This window comes from Rutilus rutilus, assembly GCF_951802725.1.
Source record: "Rutilus rutilus genome assembly, chromosome: 16".
NCBI lineage: Eukaryota > Metazoa > Chordata > Actinopteri > Cypriniformes > Leuciscidae > Rutilus > Rutilus rutilus.
Genome location: NC_140224.1, coordinates 22,074,752 through 22,096,905, shown reverse-complemented (window position 1 = coordinate 22,096,905; position 22,154 = coordinate 22,074,752). Strand labels below are relative to the sequence as shown.

The window sequence follows — 22,154 nt, the reverse complement described above, 5'->3', positions numbered from 1 at the left end:
GTGATTATACTGTTTATCCTAAACTTTGCTCTGACACGAAATTTGCGTCTCGACCCTGCTGAAATATTTGTGGCAGGCTGTTGTTCAGGGCTGAATAACAATTATCTGCCAGATAGATTATTATGCTGAGCATTGCTCACAATCTCTGATTGCTTTCTGAATCAATTCCCTATCGTTTTTCATTAGCATTGAGCCTCTTTATTATTCTTCAGTGTACAGAAATGAGTTCCCAAACAATGAAGGTTCCTTGAACATTTTGTACATCTGCATCATAAAAAGAATTTTGAACTTGAAGCTTATGAAGTGGCACCTGCTCAAGTGGTTGTCCTTGGAAAGTGTCAGCACACTCCATGTTTAATCCTCTCATACTACTTGATGTTTGAGAGTGAAGCTACATGGTGTAACAACACAGTTGAACAACAACTCATTTGGCGCTTATTCCTACCCAGTACCAAAATCCTTCTCATTTCTCCTTGGCTTCCACCAACCTGAGGATACTCTCAGGCTTCACTTCCCCTAATCCTGCTAATACACATGAACAACACCCTGAGCCCAAAGGGAAATGCTACAAAGATATCCTTGTCTGTTTTATAGAGGAGAGAGACAGTCTAAATCCTTAAAGGCAAAAGCTGTGCAGAATTTTAGGAAACATGAATGGATAGAGTCAATAAAGCAGATTAAAACACCTCAGCAACAGGACAGTGTTTAATGCTCCATTAAATCAGATCTTAAAGGCCACAAGTGCTTGTAACTTTATATTGATCTGCTTATAAGACCGAGCCATCCCATCTAGTTTAATACAGTCCTCTGTTTTTAAAATCTACTTGTATGTGAAACAGGCCGTATTTACTTTCACAGTACATCACCCTAGTCTTATTGTGAACAATTTATCTGTGCACATCATTCCAAGCAAAAATCTTAATCTTTTATCAAAATGTAATAACTTATTCCTTGTTTTTCATTCTTGAATTTCCAACCATATGATTCAATCAATTCACGTTGGATAAAATAAAGTCCAGTCCTACTTTCTTCTCATTTCATTGTACTATATCTTTCTTCACTCAGAAATATGTCAGATTATGAACATAACATTTATGTTCACAATAACATTTAACATTGTTTCCAGTTGCTTTCCACAAATGCTGATTTTATTAAAGAGAACAAATATTTCTAGATTGTAATATAAATTCATTTGTATTTTATGATATAAAGTGCAGGGCATTGAACATAATAAAGTCACATGGTGTTAAGTAAACATGTTTCTTAGAGTAGAACATACAGTGACTGTACAAATAAAAAGAAATTAAATATTATCCAGCTGAATTTTCAGACACATTTGAGTAGAGAGTATAAAAAAAACCAGACCAAACTGAAGCTGAGGAAAGTCTTTTTTTATACCATGTCCACTAGAGTAAATTTATTCTCCTGTTTTGTAGGAATGACATTAATAAAGGTCTTGTACAGAACGGCACCCTTGGGAAGTTTTGGGATCACATCCCTGGCTTCGGCACTTCGTGGTAGAGGAATGTACACCTCCTTGGTGAATCTGACAATACCGTCCTCTAGGGCATAAATTGTTTTGTTGGTTCCAATACCAACCTGCAAGGACAGACAATGAGAGATTAATTTCAGATAAGGGAAATGAAGGCTATTTCCAGTTTTACATAATTGTATGGTAATAAAGTTTTAGAATTTTAAGAAATTTAAAAACAAAGCAGCATTATGATGTAAACTGACATCATAGTTATCAAATTGGTCATACTGATAATATAATTTGTAATTAACAAATTGTGCTGTTTATTTAATTAGAAAAAAACTAAATAGTTTTACTAGTGATCTCAGACTTTTGGACCCTACTGTATCAAGAAATATTAAAATAACACATTATAATAAAACATTGAATAAAATCATTTTCAAAAATTAATCAAAGCGACTTCCATCATAAAATATGCTATATGCTGCTTTGCCCTGTCATTGTATGCTTGTACATTTTTAGGTACTTGAGCAAAATGTTAAAAGTAAAACAATTGTGATTGCACAAAATAATAAAATATAAAAAAAGTAAAAGAAATATCAAACATTTGTTTTGGTCAACAGAAACTGACATTAATACATTGTATAAGATTACAACAAATACAACGCATGATAACTTCGCATGATCAGACATAGCTATAGCTATATAACAGCTATTCATAGGAAGATATTTTACATGAGCTCCAGGTTGCCAGCGCATTAGACCCTTGCGTTGTGTCGCGAGGATGTTGCCTGCATGTACAAAGTTCCCTTAAAAAAAGGAAAGACAAAACATGTGCTATTATGCAAGATAATGGAGGACAGAAAAAGACATTTATACAAACCCTAGCTACAGTAAAAACCGCACACAAAATGTTTCTAATATAATTTCAGGTTAATAGTCAGTAGTAAAAAAGTACCATCTTGTTTCTTGAAACCGTATCTGCGACCAGCACTCTTCCCTCCTAGGTTTTTGCTGCTTCCTCCTGACTTCTTTGAAGCAAATCTCGTCAGTACAACTGTGGGTGTTTGACTGAACAGAATGCCTGCAAAGACACATAAAAAAATCAGCAGAAATCATCATTACCTGCATCATGGAGGTTGAAACTTTTCTTCACGTCATAACCATGAATTTGTTGTGTTCTCAGCATTAAATCAACCTAATCCTTAACGCTCTGCATTGCCATGAACAAAACATAAGACGTAAGTTAGTAAGATCAGTCAGTTTATGCTCTGTTGAAGCTGCTGTCAACATTTCTGACATGCTCACTGTGCTGTTAGGAAATGGTGGCTTATCATGCTACTACCAGCTCTCACAGTCATTACAAAACGCTAAAAGATAAAGTGCTACATTATTCCACATCAGCAACTATTATTCCAACATGACTTACATTATACGTGATATAATTCAAAAAGGAAAAGAAAAAAAACCCCACAAAATTGTCATTCTACTTACAGGCTCTGGATTGTAGCATCAAGGACGCGAGCGCCGCCATCTTGAATGACGTGAGTATGACGCAGCGGGCGCGCTCCCGTGATCCTTCAGAAGAACCCGCGAAGCTGCGAACTGGAGAGTTTGGCTGGCGTGAGTAGAGAGAAAAATGTAAAATTTGTAAATATTGCATATTTACTGCTACAGTAGAAGGGTATGAGAGGATGCTGAGTTACATGAGCATTTGGATCTTGATATTTTTGTGGTCTGCTATATTATGTTGGAAACTTACTGCAGTCTTTCTGTTTGTGTATGCGAATGTATAATATAAGTTAGTTGTCTGGAGTCACACGCGTAGGTTCTGTTCGTGGTTGTGACTGAATATTGCGCAATCCGCACTTTGGATGTCCCTGTTTTAACAAAATATTAATGTCATTTGTTTGGTAAAGTAACCATATTTTCTTACTAAAACACCGTATTTACTACAGTGTTTGTACACTGTTTAAAGTTTAAACTGTGGTAACGTTAGCTTGATATTATCCAATCTATCTATGTAACGTTAACGAGATAAAACAAAACGCCATATTCTGACACCATTTGAAGGGAAAACCCAGTTTAATATAGTATGATTTTATATGTGTGTATATGTGTATATGTATATATGTGTGTGTGTGTATATATGTGTATATATATATATATATATATATATATATATATATATACACATACATAAAGAACTTGAAGGTTATTGACTGAGTAATATAAACAGTTTGTGAAATATTTTTTTTTTACAAATTAAATATGTTGCTAAAAAGAAAATATATTTGATATAGTTTTATGTTGTAATAATACAAATTAAATTAATATAAAACTGTACACACACATACTTATTTATTATTTATATTATTTTGTGTAGGGTAGACATATCAGCAGTGCAAGTACAGATCTAAACTGTATCAGAAAATCTGTATTGTTGAGACTTGCATGTGTTTTAATTTGAACTTTCCTTCAGACTGCAGATCTTTGGATAACAGCTCAGCATGACCTGCATCAGTAGACCTGGATTCCTCCTAAGCGACAGCGACTCCAGTGATTCAGAAGAGCTACCTGTGTTTGATTTCTCACAGTCAAAATCCAGACAGGTCAACTTGGTGGTTTTAGACAGTTCAGACTCAGAAATGGCTTCTGTTGCTGATCCAATTTCAGCTCTAGAGGTCCATGCCTCCACTGGAGCTGCTAGAAGTGACGTGTTGATGGTCAGTAGTGAGAGCGAGGAGGAGGAGGCCATCATTCCCTTAGCTGTGAGACTGAAACAGAAACAACGTGGTCTGGGTACAGTAGCCACCGCTGCAGAGGAGACTCGAGCTTTCAATGTGACTCCTAATGGATATTCACACCTCTTAGATGTTCCAGCACATCATATCAACCCCGAGGCCCAGCCAGTTGAACATAACAAGATCTGTAGAAATATAACAAGGCAGTGTAGCTCAAACAACGCTGCACCATACCTCCGAAAAGAACCTTCACCTGAAGCAGAGAATGGCACTTACCTGGCCAAACGCAAGAAAACACCAGCAGAAGTGGAGGCTGCCAGACAGGAAGCCCTGAGGAAACGAGCAACGCGAGAGCATCAGCAGGAAGAGAAGGAGAGATTGAGAATGGAGAAGAAAGCTCTGACTGATGCTGTGAAAGCCCTGAGGCCAGAGGAGTGCATCAAACACATGGTGGTGACGGTCGACCCAGGTAGGTGGCAGTGCTCATCTCTGCTGTCACAGTTTCTTTCAGTGTTCGGTGCGCTTTGGTACTTTACCCGAGTTGTTAAAAAGCATTGGCATGAGGTATTAAGCTGCATTTGCTGAATGGATTAGTATTGATTAGCTGTCTCTCCCCCATAGGCCTGCTGCAGCTGGAAGGTGGCGGTGCTCTCCTGACTTCCCTGCACGCAATGGGCTGCAACTGTGCTATAGAGAAGCAGTCTCTTCCTCGTAGTGTCACCTGGGCTAGACGCTCACCTAGCCCACAGGCACGACAGCCCCTCTTACATACAAATGCAACTTTTACCCATATTCCTTGTCATTGGCTTTGAGGTGCAGACAGTGCTGAACATGATAATAAATCAATTATTTTCCTGTTATGGCTGCATATTAAAATTAATCAATTAACAATTTCCATCGCACACCTGCACGTAATAGATAGGTGCATAGAAGAAAAAAAATTTAAAATCTAAAAAACTAGGAAATTCCGCACAATATATCAACACTTGCAAAAAGTATCAAAAAATATTTATTAGCAATGTTTCGTTCTCATGAACTTCATCAGGCATTACATTTTTTTTAAAGATTAAATTTAACAGTGTTTTCTTCTAGTGTTTTTAAAGAATAACTAAGGTAATCTAAGGCCCTGTTTACACCTGGTATTAAGATGCGTTTTGGTTGATCAGCAGATCACAAGTGGATGACGGTTTGGATACAGGTTTAAATGGGGTCTAAAACGTTTTGAGCTTGTCCACTTTTGACCACATCCAGAGGTAGTTGAAAACACATTTGACCGGATTGCTTTTGTAGTGTGTGGTAATGTGGTCGAATGTGTTCGAACAGCCCCAAATTACCACCTACTCTCTACCTACTGACTGAATGCTTGAACATTATGGGAAGCGCGCTAGTCAGACAAGATTTAAACTTTGCCGGCTGAAGACCCAAGTTTGGTTTGAAGATGAAAAACGTACCAAGCACAATGTTCTCTCACCATTCCTGATTTCTAACACGCACTCACAGCGTTCGGCTGGTCTTGCAGCTATTAGAGCAGAAACGAAAGCTGATGATCTCCGTGTGTTTCTGTTTTGTCCGGTTACATTCACATGTAAATTGTGTGAGCTTATTTTTTCCATTAGATCGAAAGATCTGAAAAAGTCCATACATTTACCTGCCCATAGACCAGGGTTCTCCAACCTGTTTTCATTTGAGAGCTACTTTTTAAAAATGAAAGTGGCCGAGAGCTACTCATGTAATACAATACTTAAATCTCTTAAATAATGTCTCATAACTCATATTAACAACTATCCAAACTGTTTTAGACCTAAAAGAGTTTTTGTAGGCTTTATATGTCACTCGTAAATGTCAGAGAAAAGAACATAATCAGAGATTAATTTTTTTATAGAAAATTGTATTTTGCATATTATACTGTAAAAACACAAATATGGTTGATTTTAGTTGATCATAGTTCATCATAACTAGAGATGAAATGGCATGAAAATTCCATTTCATGATGATAGTGACCAAAATTATCACGGTTATCACAGAATCCTGTTCAAAAAGTACTAATACTACACAATGAAATCAATTCACCAAGTTCTATGTCGAAAACCAGCAAATAACAAATAAAATTAACATCAATATGCACTTTTTATTTACATTAACATTAAAAGTGATGCCCAGATTTTAAAGGAGTGTCTTGCAACATGTTATCTACTAACATGTACAAGTTCAAATAAAGTTTTGACAAAAATAGGTTTTATAAATATAAACCTCACATATTTCAGCCTTTAAATAATTTTTATAAAAAGATAAATTGCTGACATTTACAATGCACATTAGCTTATCTTTTATTATTAATAGTAAAATTTGCTCCGATTTCCCGTGGCGTCTGTTGTTGCTATGCAACAATGGAAGCATTTTGAGTGTCTCAAACAAAGGGCATTGGGGTCAAAAAGGTTGAGGACCACTGATCTAAATCATTTTACACTTGGTTTTATAGTTCATTTGTTTTGTTTGCAGACTGGTGAGTTTATGTCCATTCCAGACTCACATACTGTAATTCAAGTTCCAGTGGATGACTTTGTGACCATGATTAACAACTACTGCAAGGTAGGCACATTATGCTCGGCGGCACGGTAATGGCATGGTGTGATTTCCTATTGGACCTTTATGATTGCTTAATTAACCATAATAGAATAATTATTTGATGTGCTGGATTTGCCGTTTTTGTATGATGTGGCAACTAAAGATGAAATTAAAAGAGCTTTGTGGCCGAAAGGGCAGCAGAAAAACCAGCAGTTATGACCTTTGAGAAGAGTCAGAGCAATTAAGAGTAATGAATACAATTACGGGATCATCTCTCAATTATGTAAAAATGATCCATAAGGTCTTTAAAGTGTCCAGTTTCTTAATCTTTGAGAAATGCATGTCCCAGAATTTTGACAGCATAGTTTTTCCCACAGGATTTTGTGAGACTCATTTCCTCTTGGGTCCGGTGACAAGTCCACCAGAAGAAAATTGTGTACATTTTAAAGTTAAATTCATCAATCTGGTGCACTTTGAGAGTTCAAAATTAAGAGCTCCTACTCATGTTCAGTGTGCAAACTGAACATGAGAATAAAGTCTGTGAATTGACTTATCCCTTTGTGGTCGATGTCCGCCCTCAATGCTCACTTTTGCCAAGCCCGCACTGAAGCAAGCTCCGCGGCAGACTTCTACTCGACAGTCAAATCGGTGTTACGTCAACAAAGTGCGGACTATGACAGTGAGTGTTTAGGGTGCCATTTGGGACAGGGCCATTCCTTGTGAACGGAACCGTACTGAGAAGCAGAAAACACTGGATCAAGTGTGTACTTTGCTTTGAAACACAGCGCAAACAGACTATATACTTTTTTAAATTAAATCAGTCTTTTGCGATTTAATTAGGGCACAAAGCCATATTGCGCTTTAGATTTTAGTTCGTTTGACAGCTTTAGTTCATTTGGCGCAAAACACCATTAGATACCTTTTGTGTTATTAAGAGAAGTTTTAAAATATTTTTAGTTCATTGTGAAACTGTGGCAGCACAGAGTAGACTATGGCAGGCCCCCAGAGTCTAGGAAATTAATGATAAACACTTTCTTTCCTTTGTGGTGCTTTTCTTTTTTTAACATAGAGGCAAAGCAACAGTGTATTGACTGAAAGCGGCATATCTCTAACCACCTGGATCCAAGGACTTATGAGCAGGAACCCAGGCAGAACCCTCAGTCTGGTCGTGATTGACATAGAGAAGTACTTCAGGTGAGTGACGTACTGAGAGTGTTTTTAATATTCAATGTTAAGATGTTTATGGTGCTTTTTACCCAAGAATTAACCAGTAATGACTTTAAAGACAAACAAATCATAAAACAAAAATTTACATTCGTACATGCAATGTTATGATTTATTTTGACAAACTAATGACGTTTATAATTGCTTAATTTAGCATTAACAATGCTCTTTTGCAGATCCCAGAATTCAAAATGTCAGAAGAAATTCCGTGAGGCAGTGCTAGGCGAGGAAAAGAATGTGGGACTTCAGGGAGGGCAGAAAAAGCGAAGAAAGAAAGGCGATATCAATCAGCTTCCAGAGGTCTCGCGAGTGCAGGTTGAGGAGGTAAGCTGAACCACCTCTTTGGCAGTCAAAATAAATTCATGGCTGTATTTGAGGTCCTCTGCTTCAAATCAGTCTTTCTTCTCTCACCTGTCTATCAGACTTTGGTAGACTTGCAGCTGCAAACTGGTGTGCAGGTTCGCTTCCTCTCTACCTGGAAGGACTTCACTGATTATATTACCATGTCAACCAAAGCAGTAGCCGAGGCTCCGTTCAAGTGAGTGTGGGAAGACACCGTTTCCAAATTTATCGCTTTCCAACCAGCTGTATCTTTAGCTACTGCTGTTTATTTCTTACTTTTGATTATGTTTATTCTTCCCAGGCGGGAGCGAGAGAAGACTGGGTTCACATTTTGTTTGGAGAGTGAGTGGGCAGGGGGTCAGAAGGTGGACCGCACAGGGAACGGCCTTCTGCAAGTTTGGAAGAGACAAATACAGCAGTTGAACCGTGTCAGCCCTGATATGGCCAGTGCTATACTCAGTGCCTACCCGTCTCCTCGGCTCCTTGCTCAGGTTAAATCTGTTTTTAATTCTGAAGTGTCTTAACAACATAGAGCAAACAAATTAACAAATGGCACATTTTTTGTAAATCATTTTATGTTTGAGATTTAGTTTTTATGTATATTTGTTACTTTAGGCATATGCACGGTGCAAATCGGAGCATGAAAAAGTTGGTCTGCTGTCAGATGTACTCATTCGTCGCGGAGAGGGTGTGACATCTACAACCCGCAGAGTTGGTCCAGAGCTTTCTAAACGGTTGTTTCTTATGATGACGTCACATGATGACCAGCAGCCCCTTGATACTGCTGTATAGGTTCTTCTGCCTTGTACACATGAGGACAGATGTCAAAAGAATTGTTATATTGACTCAGTGCAATGTTGGCTTCATTGAGGTATTTATTACAGGTCAGATATGTTATAAATTTCAAACCTGAATTTTCCAGATTTTCAAAGTTATATTTGTCTTTTTTTACTGTAAATCGTTGCTATTAAATGTTTCTTAATGTACCCAAACCATTTTTCTTCACCTCCATCAGAGCTAGTTTTCCTCAAATACCTGTGGTCCAAACCTTTCTGTACCTCTACACTAGAGGTTTCACTTTCCCTGTACGCTTTTTTTTAATCCTAATGGCAGATAACCTTGGCTGGCAGAAGCCTTTTCAATGTAAATCGGAAATGCAGTAAATTCTCAAAAATGAATTTATTAATTTAGTATTTAATTTGCCACATTTGAAGCCCCATGTTTAATGTACATTTAATTCCCTTTATGTTATCTTTACATGTTTTAGCAGTAGTAAACAGGGCGTTGTTAATTGCAAATGCAACTGTATAAGTTTTGGCTCTTTTCCTGTTTAAGGCACTACTGTGCGCCTTTCGGGAACGGACAAAATGGCCCCTTGAGCACGCCATACTCACTGTCTAAGGACTGTTGAGGCTCATGGCTCATTTCCAGCACATTAGAGAATGGCACCTGACCAAGGAGTGTCGTGTTGCCTGAAACGAGCGGTGGGGTAACGAGCCGTTAAATGTGCTTAAGAGATGAGCTGCATGCTTCATCCCTGTCCCTGAAGGCAGTATTTCCTCTACAGTTTAAGGGATGGCATAACAAACTATGGCTAGTAGGTGTGTGCTTGAGCCGAAGGGAATTATATGAGCAGAATTATGGCAGCTTGAAAAGGGATCACCTTGGAGTGATTGTTTAGCTGAATAGTATGAAATCCAATTTTCGTGTACTCTGAATGCAGACTATAATAGCTTTTATGACCTAGAGTCTGCAGTGCTAACATCTTCACTGGCTTGTGAACGGTTAAATGGGACTTTAATTTCCAAAAGGCAGTTATAGGATATTACAACTTACAAAGTACAATGTAACTCATCTAACCTAAATGTTTTGGAGGAAATGTTATGCAGTTTCTCTCTGCATATGTTCCATTTGCATCAACACGAATATCTGTAAGTGCAAAGGGTCTGTTTATCTTCAGCTACTGGATGTGCAATGTGCATATACGAGTCATGACTACTCCACATGATAGATTAGACCCGTATAGCATTTCTGTTCAGCGGAGTAGCAGTTTCTCATTTCTGGTGCACACAGGATTTTTCCTGCTTCTTGTTGGAGATTAATAAGGATTGGGAGTGGCGGTAGGTTAACGTCGACCACCTTCACTCACAGTCAATAGAGTGGAAAGCAAAGCAGGGCTGTTCGTCACTGTCTTTCCCTGGATATTCTCAACTCAGCTCATCTCTTGGACAAATGCACCTTCTTATCGGCCGCCACACAAGATGGAGTGCCACAGGCAGTGCTGTTTATGGTTTTGTGAGTCTGTTTTGTTCCAATTACAGTTTCATATTCTCGGCAGAGTGAGGGCACTTCCAATTTCGTGAGTTGTGCCACAATAATGCCACCTGTAGTGTGCTGGCCCACCGACGACAGTGGCATAGTAACACATTTCCTCAGGCAAGTGATATGCCAACAAGGCAAAGCCTCTGATATTATCCTTCCATTGCATTTTCAATGTGTTTCGCCTTGGTGCTTGGTGAATGACGATCCACTCAGAGCCACTCACTAAAACAACAAGATAGAATGTCAAAGATTCTAACAATCTATTTCAGAGCATCCAGCCACTGTGGTATTGGTTTCTTTGCCACCAGCGTTCAATCAATGTTTTCTGCTTCTAAAATAAATCATTATATGGCTCTGCTTCTGCCTTTCTTTTGTTCATTTGCAAATCAGACGCAAGTGATTCAAGTGGTAAGATCCAGCTCTTCTTTGAAAAGAGATGCAAAACCGTCAAATAAAACGGAGCTAGAAGCTTTTTAACTTCTGAGAGAAAACATTGCATTGTGATTGCAGGATTTTGTTTTCTACCTCTCCCTCTCCTACCAGCTTTTTTTTTTAGATTGCACATATGTATAGTGTTATCTTCTCTCACTGAAATTTTGTTGTTGTTTTTTTTTCCAGCTGGTTGGCTGAGTTTTTGATTGCCACATGAGGGCAGAATTGCACTGACTGTACACTAAATAGACTGGCGATTCCACACTGGTGTTTCTCAACTCTGTTATATTAAACATCACATAGTGATCCAATAGCAAACCTCAAGGTATTATCATGATATAGACTTGTCTGTGTTGTTTGAGTGTTTGATGCTTCTTGAATTTTTATGGTTTCTTGTTTTCGGCAGCCAGTAATTCACTGCTCAAGTTAACCCTCTGTGAAAGTGAGCCCATATTTAATGTAGTCTGGGTTGTTGTTGTTTATTTATTTTGCATTGTTTTGTTTGTCACACAACCTGTTCATGTTCCCTTATTTGGATAGATCAGAGATTCCCAAACTTTTTGTCAGCCAAATGCCTTTGATTTAAAATATTAACTTTAAGTACTCTGAGATTTTAATTTAATATTTCATAATTTAACAACACATTTTCATGTTCACAGCTCTGATGTTAGTTAATGGTTACATGTCATGCAGGGAAACAAAATATTTAATCTTTTTTAGTAAGTGTTTTATTTAGATTTATTTTGAAATGATTTCATTTACATTTTTATGATTTAATTTAATAGCTTTTCATAAGCTAATGAACCTCTAGGAGTTTGCAGATCTCGTTTTGGGAAACTATATTCTAGATGATAGAGTGAGTGATGAATTTGCTCCACAAAGTTTGATTTGGTGCAAATCTTTTACAATTTTGTTATCCAGTCACATGCACGATTTATGTACTACTGCAATGCTTTGCTAGCTTACGTTCCACCTAGCACTATCAAGCCTTTACAGGTGATCCAGAATGCAGCAGCACGTCTTCAATCAGCCTAAGAGAAGCCATGCCTAGCTCTCTTGGTTGTCAGCATTATATTTTAGGCTCAGAAGGTAGCATATAGAACCACCTACCGTTCTACACGCTCTTACCTAAACACTCTACAAAATGTATGATTCTCCTTATTCCCTTCAGTCAGTCAAAAAGTGTGATGCCTGGTGGCAATGTCACAGCACGGTATGGAATCTCCTTCACAAAACCTCTACACTCCCATGATGGTGGAACACATTCTTCACCCAAATTGCACGCCTCTTCTGGTCTTGTACCATGTAAAAGAAGATTGTATACTTGCTATAACCTGACCCAAAAACTGCACAAACGTCTGTTTCCTTATGTAGGTAATAGGTGGCAAACATCTGATGTTTTTGTTTCAAAAACATCTCATTTAGTTTTTTTTGGCTGTTGGCATTGTGCTGCTTTTAGTGCCATTTTTGTCCTTCACTGCACTGCTTTTCAATAGCTTTTCCAGGTAAACATGCACTTGATGAACATCTGTGACTGTACGGATGTTTATTCTCATTTCTTGTTTAAGTCTTTCTTTAGACCTTTTCTGATTCTTTGGCCGTACAGGTAATGATTCACCCAATGTCTCTGTAAAGCATGATGACAAGTGTGTTCCATTGTCTAAATTTCGCACGTCGCATCACTTATTAACACTGCATAGTGTATCTACAGAGATGGCAGCCAATGAGCCTGTAGATTCTCTCTATCGTTTAGTGATACACTGCAGGTCACGTCATTTCAACATGGCAAAATATATTGAGGATGACCCATACCATACTGTATATAATTAAAAAAATATATTGATAGAAAACTATTATGAATTCAGCCTTCATCTCATGTGTGTAACACCATTCAGATGACTCTTATTTCTCTAATAGAATTTCTTAATGTGTATGACTCAGTAAGCCAACCAGAAGAAGCTTGGGAGAGGGAGTTATAAAATGTCATTTTTTGGCCACATGTAAGAGGAGGTGCTATCTTTATAATTCAAGCTGTATCTCATTTATATATATATGTATATAGGCTATATATGCAAGAATGAGTTCTATGTGAACGGCCGATTAATGTGTAACGTAAAGTATGTAACAGACAAATTTGGAAAGAATTTTCTATTCATCTACAGCTTAAGCACATTCGGTATCCTCAAAGAGCGTCCACATTACAAAGGCCATGGAAAAACCAGATAGAGAATTCCTTTGATGGTCCTTAAGAAATTGGATCATTATCTCTGTTTTCCGCTCACTTTCTCCTCACAATCCAAGTTTCGCTGTGGGAGGCTCTGATCTCCCTCGGGTGCTTGAGAGTTTGAGGCTGCTACGTGGAATCAGGCCAGGGCTCAATTTACTTCAGATCCCAGGCCTCAGTCCTGCAGGGACCCATAATCAATGCCCACCTCTCGCCCTCCTCATGATCCCTCTCCCGTAGCGACCTGATGCGATCGCTAATTGGGCTATTTGTGTGGAGCTGAGCGAGTCTGACGTTCTTCCTGCTTGTCAGTGTGTGTGTTTTATGATGTATCCGGGATGTTTACTTATTTATTTGAAGCATGCACCTTCTGGAGTCTGTAAGGTGGTTTGATGGACTGCGTCCCGGAGGAGTCTCCTGAGGCTGTCTGTATGTGTACGAGCGCGTGTCAATGTGTGCTAGACACCTAGCCGGTGTCCTGCCTGCTGCCGCTCAGTATTCATTACACAACGTCACCCTCTGGGGCGTTTTTATTAACATTCCAATCAGTGCCGTGCCAGATTGCTCGATCTGCAGAAACAAATTGGGAATAGTCTTTGATATAAGGTTGAAAACACTCTGACAAGAGGAGGCACACAAATATGAATTTATGTGCATGGCACATATTGAGATTTGGTCAATGAGCCAAGTCAGGGCCAAAACCCCTCTGTTTGTTATTTAAATGGCTTTGCACAACACCGGCACTTGGAGTATCTCTTTCACGTGCTAGGAGATCTTGTTCCACAAAAACGACCAGTGGGAAGCTGCCGGTTCTTCCCGAAGTGATAGGCACTTTTCCGTTTTTTTCTCGTGATCCATTGTTGTCTTTATTTCCTTTTTCCCTGCAGCTGACTGATTCTCAGAATTGAGGTGCTTGACAGCCACCGTCGACGGCAAAAGACACACTTTATTCTCACAGGATCCCAGCGGTGAGATGAAAAGATGAAGGTAAGACAAAGGGTGTCATTCATCGTGTCTCTCAATTCACAGGTCTGTCACACTCCCCTCAATCCGCTGAAGGCTTCACAAGGCTTAGTGCTTGAGATTCTTTGGTCAATAGCTGTACTTGACCTTTTACGGCCAAAAAAGTTTGTACGTGTTGGTGCACTTTCCCACAGTGTGTGTCATGAGTATGAGTATCGCTTGTCCCTGACAGGTCTCGGGATCAATCCGAATTCGTGTCAGTAATATCTTCTCCCGGCTGCTGTCCTTAACCTGCTGGTTAGTTTGTCTCAAACTAAAGAGAACTAGTGTTGAAGGAAAAATACATATATTGCCTGAGAATCTGTTTGAATGCACTGATATAAAAATTATGACCAATACCCATAAACCAATAATTATATTATATTATATTATATTAACTATTATAATATAACTATTAATAGTTTTTAAAAGCTCAACTTTCAGTGAGCCATCTAAAAATGATTAAATATGCAATTATACAGTATATACAGAAGGTAGTTTTCTATATACAGTATAGGTATATACATATATATATACTCCATATATCACCAAAGCTGCATTTATTTGATCAAAAATACAGGAAAAAACATAATGTGAAATATTATATATATAAAATATCTCATGTCAGTTGAAAACCAGTACATTTTACATCCCTTAAATCTGTGCTTTTCACTAAACTTATAAACTATTTCAAATTCAATTTTAATATATGTTTTTAAACATGTTTGAAGATTAATAGCATGTCCTAAAAAAGTTCATAGTACAAAAAAAACCCCTCTTTTTCTGTGTGTGCAATAACAACTTTTTTTCATTAATCGTATGAACAGAACTTGGACACTGAGGTCAGTAAATCTGCTTATTGTAATGGGGCCTTTTCTCTTTCAAATTTCGTTTTTTTTTTATGTTTGAATATTTAAAATAAATTAACTTTGAGATAAATTATGCTACAGTAAAACACTCAAAATATGAGGAAAAGCCTGTGTACTCCACCTCCATTCCCATTAAAACCACACACACACATAAAAAAGCTTACTGCACTCTGTAAATCCTTTTCTTTTTTTTATTCGCTGTGAAGGTGAGAAAGGTGAGCATTGAAAAAAAAGAAAGAAAATAAATGGATCCTTTTTATCAAGAGCCTCATACAGTGCATGTCTTTCTTCAGAGAAGTTCATATATAGGAACCGTAAACATGATGAAGTGAGGCTGGCTTTTTCATCATGCATCAAGCTTCAGTGTTATTCAAATGCTCAAGCTGGTAAATAATTCAGGGAAGGTGATGTACTTCATATTTCCTGAGCTTTGGGATTTATGTAATTTTCCCAACACCAAATGGTGATTGATAGACAGATAATGATGTAATTATCTTAGTGAGACTTGGTGCTCTCCTATTAAAGAGGATAATGTTGCTGTTGTCCTTCTGGAATTCAGTTGCTAATTTTACCCTTTAAAACTATTACAAAATGACAGCCGACATCCTGGAATGAAGGGATCGTTTAAGGCGTACAGTCTGATGGCGTGATACAAAGGTTAAACTCTTCTTTTCCGAGCCAGTTTGTAAAAGTTGAATGTAGATTCTTGCTCAGAGCTTTTGAAGGATTACATCCACACTTTGTTTTATGAAAGGACCAAAAGGTCACATGGCTTAATAGAGAAACCAATTACTTTATAATGAGAATGTTGATCAGCTGAGTCCTCGGATTGATGAATCAGATTTCTTCACAGCATTTATTATTTATCATTTCCAATTTATGGGCTATTAGAAACATTCATTCTAGGTGATTGGCAAGAATCTGTATGGCATTTCTCTTGCGATTTGTATTTGTTGCTATCAAGGTTATGGATGTAAAACAGAATATAAACACAATTTATGATCTGGAAAAAACTGGATTTGCAGTCTGGTACAGATCAATGTGGACATAAACATCTGAAAGCTTGAATACCCTACACGACTTTTGCACCAATTTTTGGGCACAGGCTAGCTTCAGATTATGATTCTATCTAGTCGGAGGATATCAGACATGTCTGATATTTTGAAATGACTTTAGAACACATTGTTTTCATGCACATGTTTCTGCATGTTGAAAGTCGCGAATGGTAGCGTGTGATCCGTAATCATTTAATGCACGATGCCGAGTTTTTTCTGTAGTAGTTACTAAAGCCAGGTGCACACTGTATGATTCATAACAGTCCTTTACAACTGTAGCTGTGTGCAAGAAGACTCGTCCGGAGTTGTACATCATCAATCCGTGACATGTTTGGTGATCGTGAGTTGTATTTACATCCGGGACCATTTGGTGGCCAGAAATTTTGATCATGGCTTTTCTTAAAAAAGAAAACGGGGAAAAAACGAAGATGTGTGTGTGTGCGGCAAGTGGTGGTTTATTGTTGTCTCACTAATTGCGCCATCAGGTTCTACACTCCTATTGGTTTTTGATTTGACGGTTGTCATAGGAGAAGCCACAAACTGCACCTCAAAACTTCTGACACTGACAGAATTTCGTATGAGGTTAAATTTGTTCGCAATGGTCATTAATCGTCTGTCAGTGAATATGTAGATTTTGGTTTAGGATTGGCTTAGATAATCCTAATCTTTTAGGATTCACAAAATTTGTCTCAGACGGCCAAATCACGGCCTTGATCATACAGTGTGACACAAGTCGAGAAGTGTACAATGCATAAGTCGCTCTGTGTGAGAACAAATCTTTTGCTTGACTAGTTTTAAAGGCCCCCATATACTCACAGCGAAGTTCTTTTTCGTTCTTTACTTAGCGGTAGAAGGAAGTTCGAAATACACGAGCAGCGATATACTGTTAGCGAACATTTAGATGAAGCTTTCCTCTCAATTACAAAATAAACACAACAACATTAAAAAAACAGCAATTTTTTAAAATAAACTATAAGAAAAGCATCTAATCATAGCAACGTGGATATGTTTGCAGTTCTGCAATTTGGCAAAAGTTGAGTCATGTTTATTTATATAGCACTTTATACAACAGATTGCTTAAAATCAAGCAGCTTTACCATATTAAACATGAAAAACAGTGTCAGTGTCATTATTACAACTTAATTTTCTACTATAAAGCAGCTCTCCAGTGTGTTCATCTTTTCACTCGTGGACGTCAGACCTTGACGGGCTGAACCGGAGAAATTAACCTGAAAAGATTCCCACGTGAAAGAAGGCGGAGCCTCCACGCACACCTACCTATAACCTAATCGCCACCGACCAATGATAGTACAAAGGTGTTTACCAGCTATAGCAAACTTTTCCGGAGAGTTCGCTTTGGCAAGCTGTTTCGAACTCCCAAAACTAACTCGAACTTAGTTTTGGCTTGATTTTGTTTGAAATGATGTCACAGCAGTTCTTCGACTTTGCCTGTCCATTTTGGCTGAAGTAAATTGGGGCCTTAAGGGGCGTTCAAGGATTTGCAGAGACAAATAGAATAGAAGTCACTCATTTTCAATGAGAGTTAGTAATTTCCAGCAACATGAGAAATATCAACTTTTGGCATTGCATTGTGGGCATGTTCAGTGATGCAACGCAGTTGAGAACACTTTATGCAAATGAGTTGTGATAAAATTCTGCGACTACCATAAGTAGACACAGGAGCACACGTGATCCATCTCCCGTGAGATGCTGTAGTCAAGTGTGGGAAAGTAGTTAATGGCAATGTATCTTGCCACATATAAACGGTCTCAACTGTCTGTTTAAAGTTTGATTCATGCATTGATAATCATTCTTGTTTATGATTTGACTTATTATACACTGCTGCAATTTATATTCAAACTCTGCCTCTCAGAATGTTAATATTAGCAGCAAGAAAGCTCATCTTCGTCAAATTAAAATGGCATCTTGTAAAGAAGAAAGGAAAAAATATATAACTCTCCACCTATAGGAACACACTTTATGACCAGCAATACAGTCACTTAGCAACCCAAACCTTTCACAATCACGCATACTCTGTGTCTCTATCTCTGAGTCTCTATCCGCTTTTGAATTTGCGATCACACATACTCTGTGTATAGGGAGTGGTGGTACTGACCACACATTTTACAAGATTAGATATTTGTCAATGACGCTCGTCACATAGTAAGAATCTGAATCTGAATCTGAAATCTGACCCCTGGTGCACTGTGTGACTCTGCAGCTCATGCTGTATGGAGCAGAGCAGACACTTTGTGGGACTCATCTCATGGAATTTTAGCAGGCAAACAAACCCATAGAGTTCTCAAACTTTACAGACCCCAAACAACTTCTACAATGCTTAACAGTACTTGCACAGTACAATGTATCAGACTTAGAGATACTTTTAAAATATTAAATAGAATATGTTTATATATCTGTCCACAGACCCACTGCAGGACCTTATTGGAGCCGCAGGGGTCCCAAGACTGATAGCTTGATCCATAATTCATAAGCTTTAAAGCCTTTACTATGCATTTGTCCTCATGAATGTTTAGTTCTTGTACAGTATCCATAGTGTAACTGTAGTTTATATTCAAAGTACCCAAGGCTTATATAAATATAAATACTGAGAGTATATACTTTTCACATAAATAATACAAGTCCAAAAACAACTTCTTCTAAATATAAAATCAAATATAAACATGCTAATGATGTTTTAATTAACAGTTTCTGGTTACGTTTAAGCTTGGTGGTGTTAGGGGGTAACAGTTTAGGACTCAAGGACCAGATGTTTGAAAGAAGTCAGAATTATAATAAATTGAAGAAAAGTTTTACTGAAGCTTCAAGACTCATACAGGAGTTCATAGGCCGCCCCCCTTACAGTTACAAAGATCACAGCAGTTATACCCTACACCAAGGTCTAAGCTACGTCATTGCTTCAGGTTGCAGTTTGTGATTGGCTAAGAAATAGATAAACACAGTCATTTTCCACACATATACAGATAGAATGAAGCATATCTCCATCGATTAGGCAGCTGACATTCGGACCCTGAAGTTAGGCACATCGTGACCTTCCAGGTCGCAGATTTGGGTTGCTGGACGCCAGAACAACATGTCCAGAACAACAACTCAGTCAATCTCCAATAATGCCAGTGGTTCCTTAACCTGTAACCAAGAAGACTAACACACACACACCGACACATAGCTTTTCCAAGGTTGGATTTGGCCAGGCTCTAACTATAAACAGGAGTTTTCTCAAAACATCAAGATAATGCATTCTTTCTCTCAAGGAGAGCTACACTTTAGTCTAACTGGAAAGTAAGGCTTTTACAAAGAAATGGTCCCTTAAACTATTGGCTTCAACGACCCCTATATGTTTTAACATGTTGAAGACCTTTCTCAAACACAAAACAAGTCCCTATTTCATTTCTGGAAGTTGGGCTAAATAAGCAAGCACTGTTACTGCATTCAGATATCAAATGCAGACATTAAAGAATACATGAAAAGAACATTTCAGTAATCACACTGGTAACTTGTATAACAAAGTAAAATCTACTAAAAGTCATTCAACTCATTTGATATTTAGAAGGAGAAATATTGATTAATACCTTGATTATAATCACTCATTACATGTACATTGAAGCAGCCGTGGATTCCAATCCACTTCCTTCAGCGGAATAGAGTTTAGGGCAGAGCTCAGTATATAACTATAGAAGTCTCAACTGTTTTGTGTGTGTGTGCTTGTGTTTGTGTTTGTGTGTGTTTGTCAGTCAGCCTTAAATAAGTGTCTGGATCATCTCAGCGCTAACCTGTGACATGTTCCCAGTCATTACACTGTATGTATCTATCTACAGTTCATTCTCTGATCCTTGTTTGCTGTTGAAAATCTTATGATGTTATAAATACACTGTATGTGCTTTCAAATCCAGTCTTTGACGAAAAAGTTACCACACCACACGATGATACACAAAAATGTAATATAACATTATTCTATAAATGCTTAACAGGTCACTTCTCTCTCTGGCAAAGCTTTAATTTTCATCTCATGAAAATGTATTTACTTTATACTTTACAAAATACTATATTTTTTGTGAGATTAACATTTCTCCATAAAAAGCCCTTTTGCATTCTCAAAATCTTAGAATCGCATAACTCTCGGCACAAATTCTGTCCATAATCACCTGCCATTGAGATGAATGAGAATGCTTAATGGACAGCTCTCTCCAGGTGTTATAGACCTCCTCGGGTTAAACAGTGGCCATGTGTGCCTCAAGATAATCAGAAGATCCTCAGGCAGTAAATTATCTGATGACTGAAACATACATTGCTGATTTATGTTTGAATGAGACAGTGGGAACACAAAATTTGCTTTTACCTGCCCTGTTAAACAATCAGCAGATATAGATAAAGATGAAATTCCATTAACTACATCACTGTCTAAACAGAGACTTCTGGAACACAAATAGCTGGTTTTCACAACACCAACAAGAAGAACTGTTGGATCATCTCACCTTTCTGTCATAAGAGACACTGTGACCAGTCATTACCGGTGTCATTCAGCCCTTGATGATGTGTACCTGTTAGCTGCATCAGTGATGTACTACAGATCAGTTGTTACCATGGTCACCACAATGGAAGTGTCTTGCCAGTTATATTTTGTGCTGGTATAATATCTTATAGACTCAGAAGCAATCTTTTTTTTTTTCCTTCTCTGTGTACCAAACCGTATGTACACTGAGAATACTTCTGGGTCTGTTAAAGTCAGTGCATGCAGAATGTGAGTTACCCGTAAAGCTTTGTGTTTTTCAGATCATAATTTGATGCCTTCCATTTTGGAGAAGAGACCAAATGTGCTTTCATTGCAAAAGAACGAACAGGTCTTTAAGGTATATAGTTTAAGCTTTAAAAAGACATAAAATTTCACCTAAATTGGCTTTTTTGAGGGCCGGTCTGTCCTTTTTTATGGAATAGCATCTGTTTTGCCTCATCATTTCGGTTATAGTCCATCTTTTCATCTCATTCAGTCGAGTATGTAAAGATTAATCACTGTTTTATGATGGTCTGCTCATTGACTGAATGTTCTGTGCTTTAAAAACAATGATGAATGGAGACATTCAAGAGGAACCTATTGTTTAACAATCAAACATATCAATGAGACTATGCTTTCACTTGTCCATACAGTGTCATTGGAGACTTTGAGGAAGCCACAAATGTCCTTTTTGAAGACAGCTAAGAATGTATTGACGTGCTGATAGGAAATGTGGACAAATGTGCTGGCTGCTGATGCATTAATTGGGAAGGCGGCTGTGGTGCTCAAAGCTCCTGCTGGGATCTCTCATCTCCTCAGACTTATTCAAAAGACATCCGGGCAAGTACCCGCGGCTGCTGCACACACATTGCACAGAAACCAGGAATTTGCCGGCTTTTTACACATTGCTTGGCCAGTGTTGTCTGGGCAGGCTGACAGAAAGCAAGACAGATGAGTGTTTTCATTTCTTTTCTCCTTTTCGCATCTAAGTTGACAGGGAGCGGTTTCAAAATACTAGTCCCTTTTGAGAAATGGCGACCTGACAAGGAAGATGAAAAGGAGTGGTGATGAGGAGTGTGGATCTGTCAGTCTACTCCAGATCTAACTATACACACCACATGCAGGTAAATGCCACCCTTTCACATTGCCATATCCTTCTGAGACCCAGAAAAAAATAAATAAATTGAATTATGTCTTAGAACATAAGAAAAATTATATTTTATTAATATGTAATGCTATGTCCTCTCTAGTGGACACCAGGACTCAGTTGTTTAAAAAATAAAATTACATGAAATTATATGTATAGGCAAAAACAATGGGATTTATTTTTCAATCACCAATACATTTTGGGGTTTCAGGATTTATTTTAACTAAAATTTGTATAAAGATGAATC

General features: G+C 38.0%; 2 protein-coding genes across 7 annotated transcripts; one reads left to right on the top strand and one right to left on the bottom strand.

Moving 5' to 3' along the window:
• Window positions 1–1,246: 1,246 nt before the first annotated feature.
• mrpl27 (mitochondrial ribosomal protein L27) lies at window positions 1,247–3,081 on the bottom strand. Its single transcript, XM_084434799.1, has 4 exons — window positions 2,969–3,081; window positions 2,433–2,558; window positions 2,210–2,283; window positions 1,247–1,599 (listed from the first exon to the last, which is right to left on the bottom strand). The coding sequence occupies exons 1-4, from the start codon at window positions 3,006–3,008 to the stop codon at window positions 1,393–1,395; spliced, it is 447 nt and encodes a 148-aa protein (XP_084290925.1). The 5' UTR covers window positions 3,009–3,081; the 3' UTR covers window positions 1,247–1,392.
• Window positions 2,993–9,341, top strand: eme1 (essential meiotic structure-specific endonuclease 1). 6 transcript variants are annotated; one of them, XM_084434789.1, is made up of 9 exons: window positions 2,993–3,097; window positions 3,957–4,687; window positions 4,840–4,967; window positions 6,718–6,807; window positions 7,853–7,977; window positions 8,184–8,331; window positions 8,430–8,545; window positions 8,651–8,840; window positions 8,965–9,341. In XM_084434789.1, exons 2-9 carry the CDS (start codon window positions 3,985–3,987, stop codon window positions 9,139–9,141), a joined length of 1,677 nt encoding a protein of 558 aa, XP_084290915.1. In that variant the 5' UTR covers window positions 2,993–3,097; window positions 3,957–3,984; the 3' UTR covers window positions 9,142–9,341. The 6 variants fall into 6 exon arrangements, with proteins under 6 accessions (XP_084290915.1, XP_084290917.1, XP_084290916.1 ...); XM_084434791.1 differs by having other exon boundaries at window positions 3,066–3,124; XM_084434790.1 differs by having other exon boundaries at window positions 3,075–3,115.
• Window positions 9,342–22,154: the final 12,813 nt, after the last annotated feature.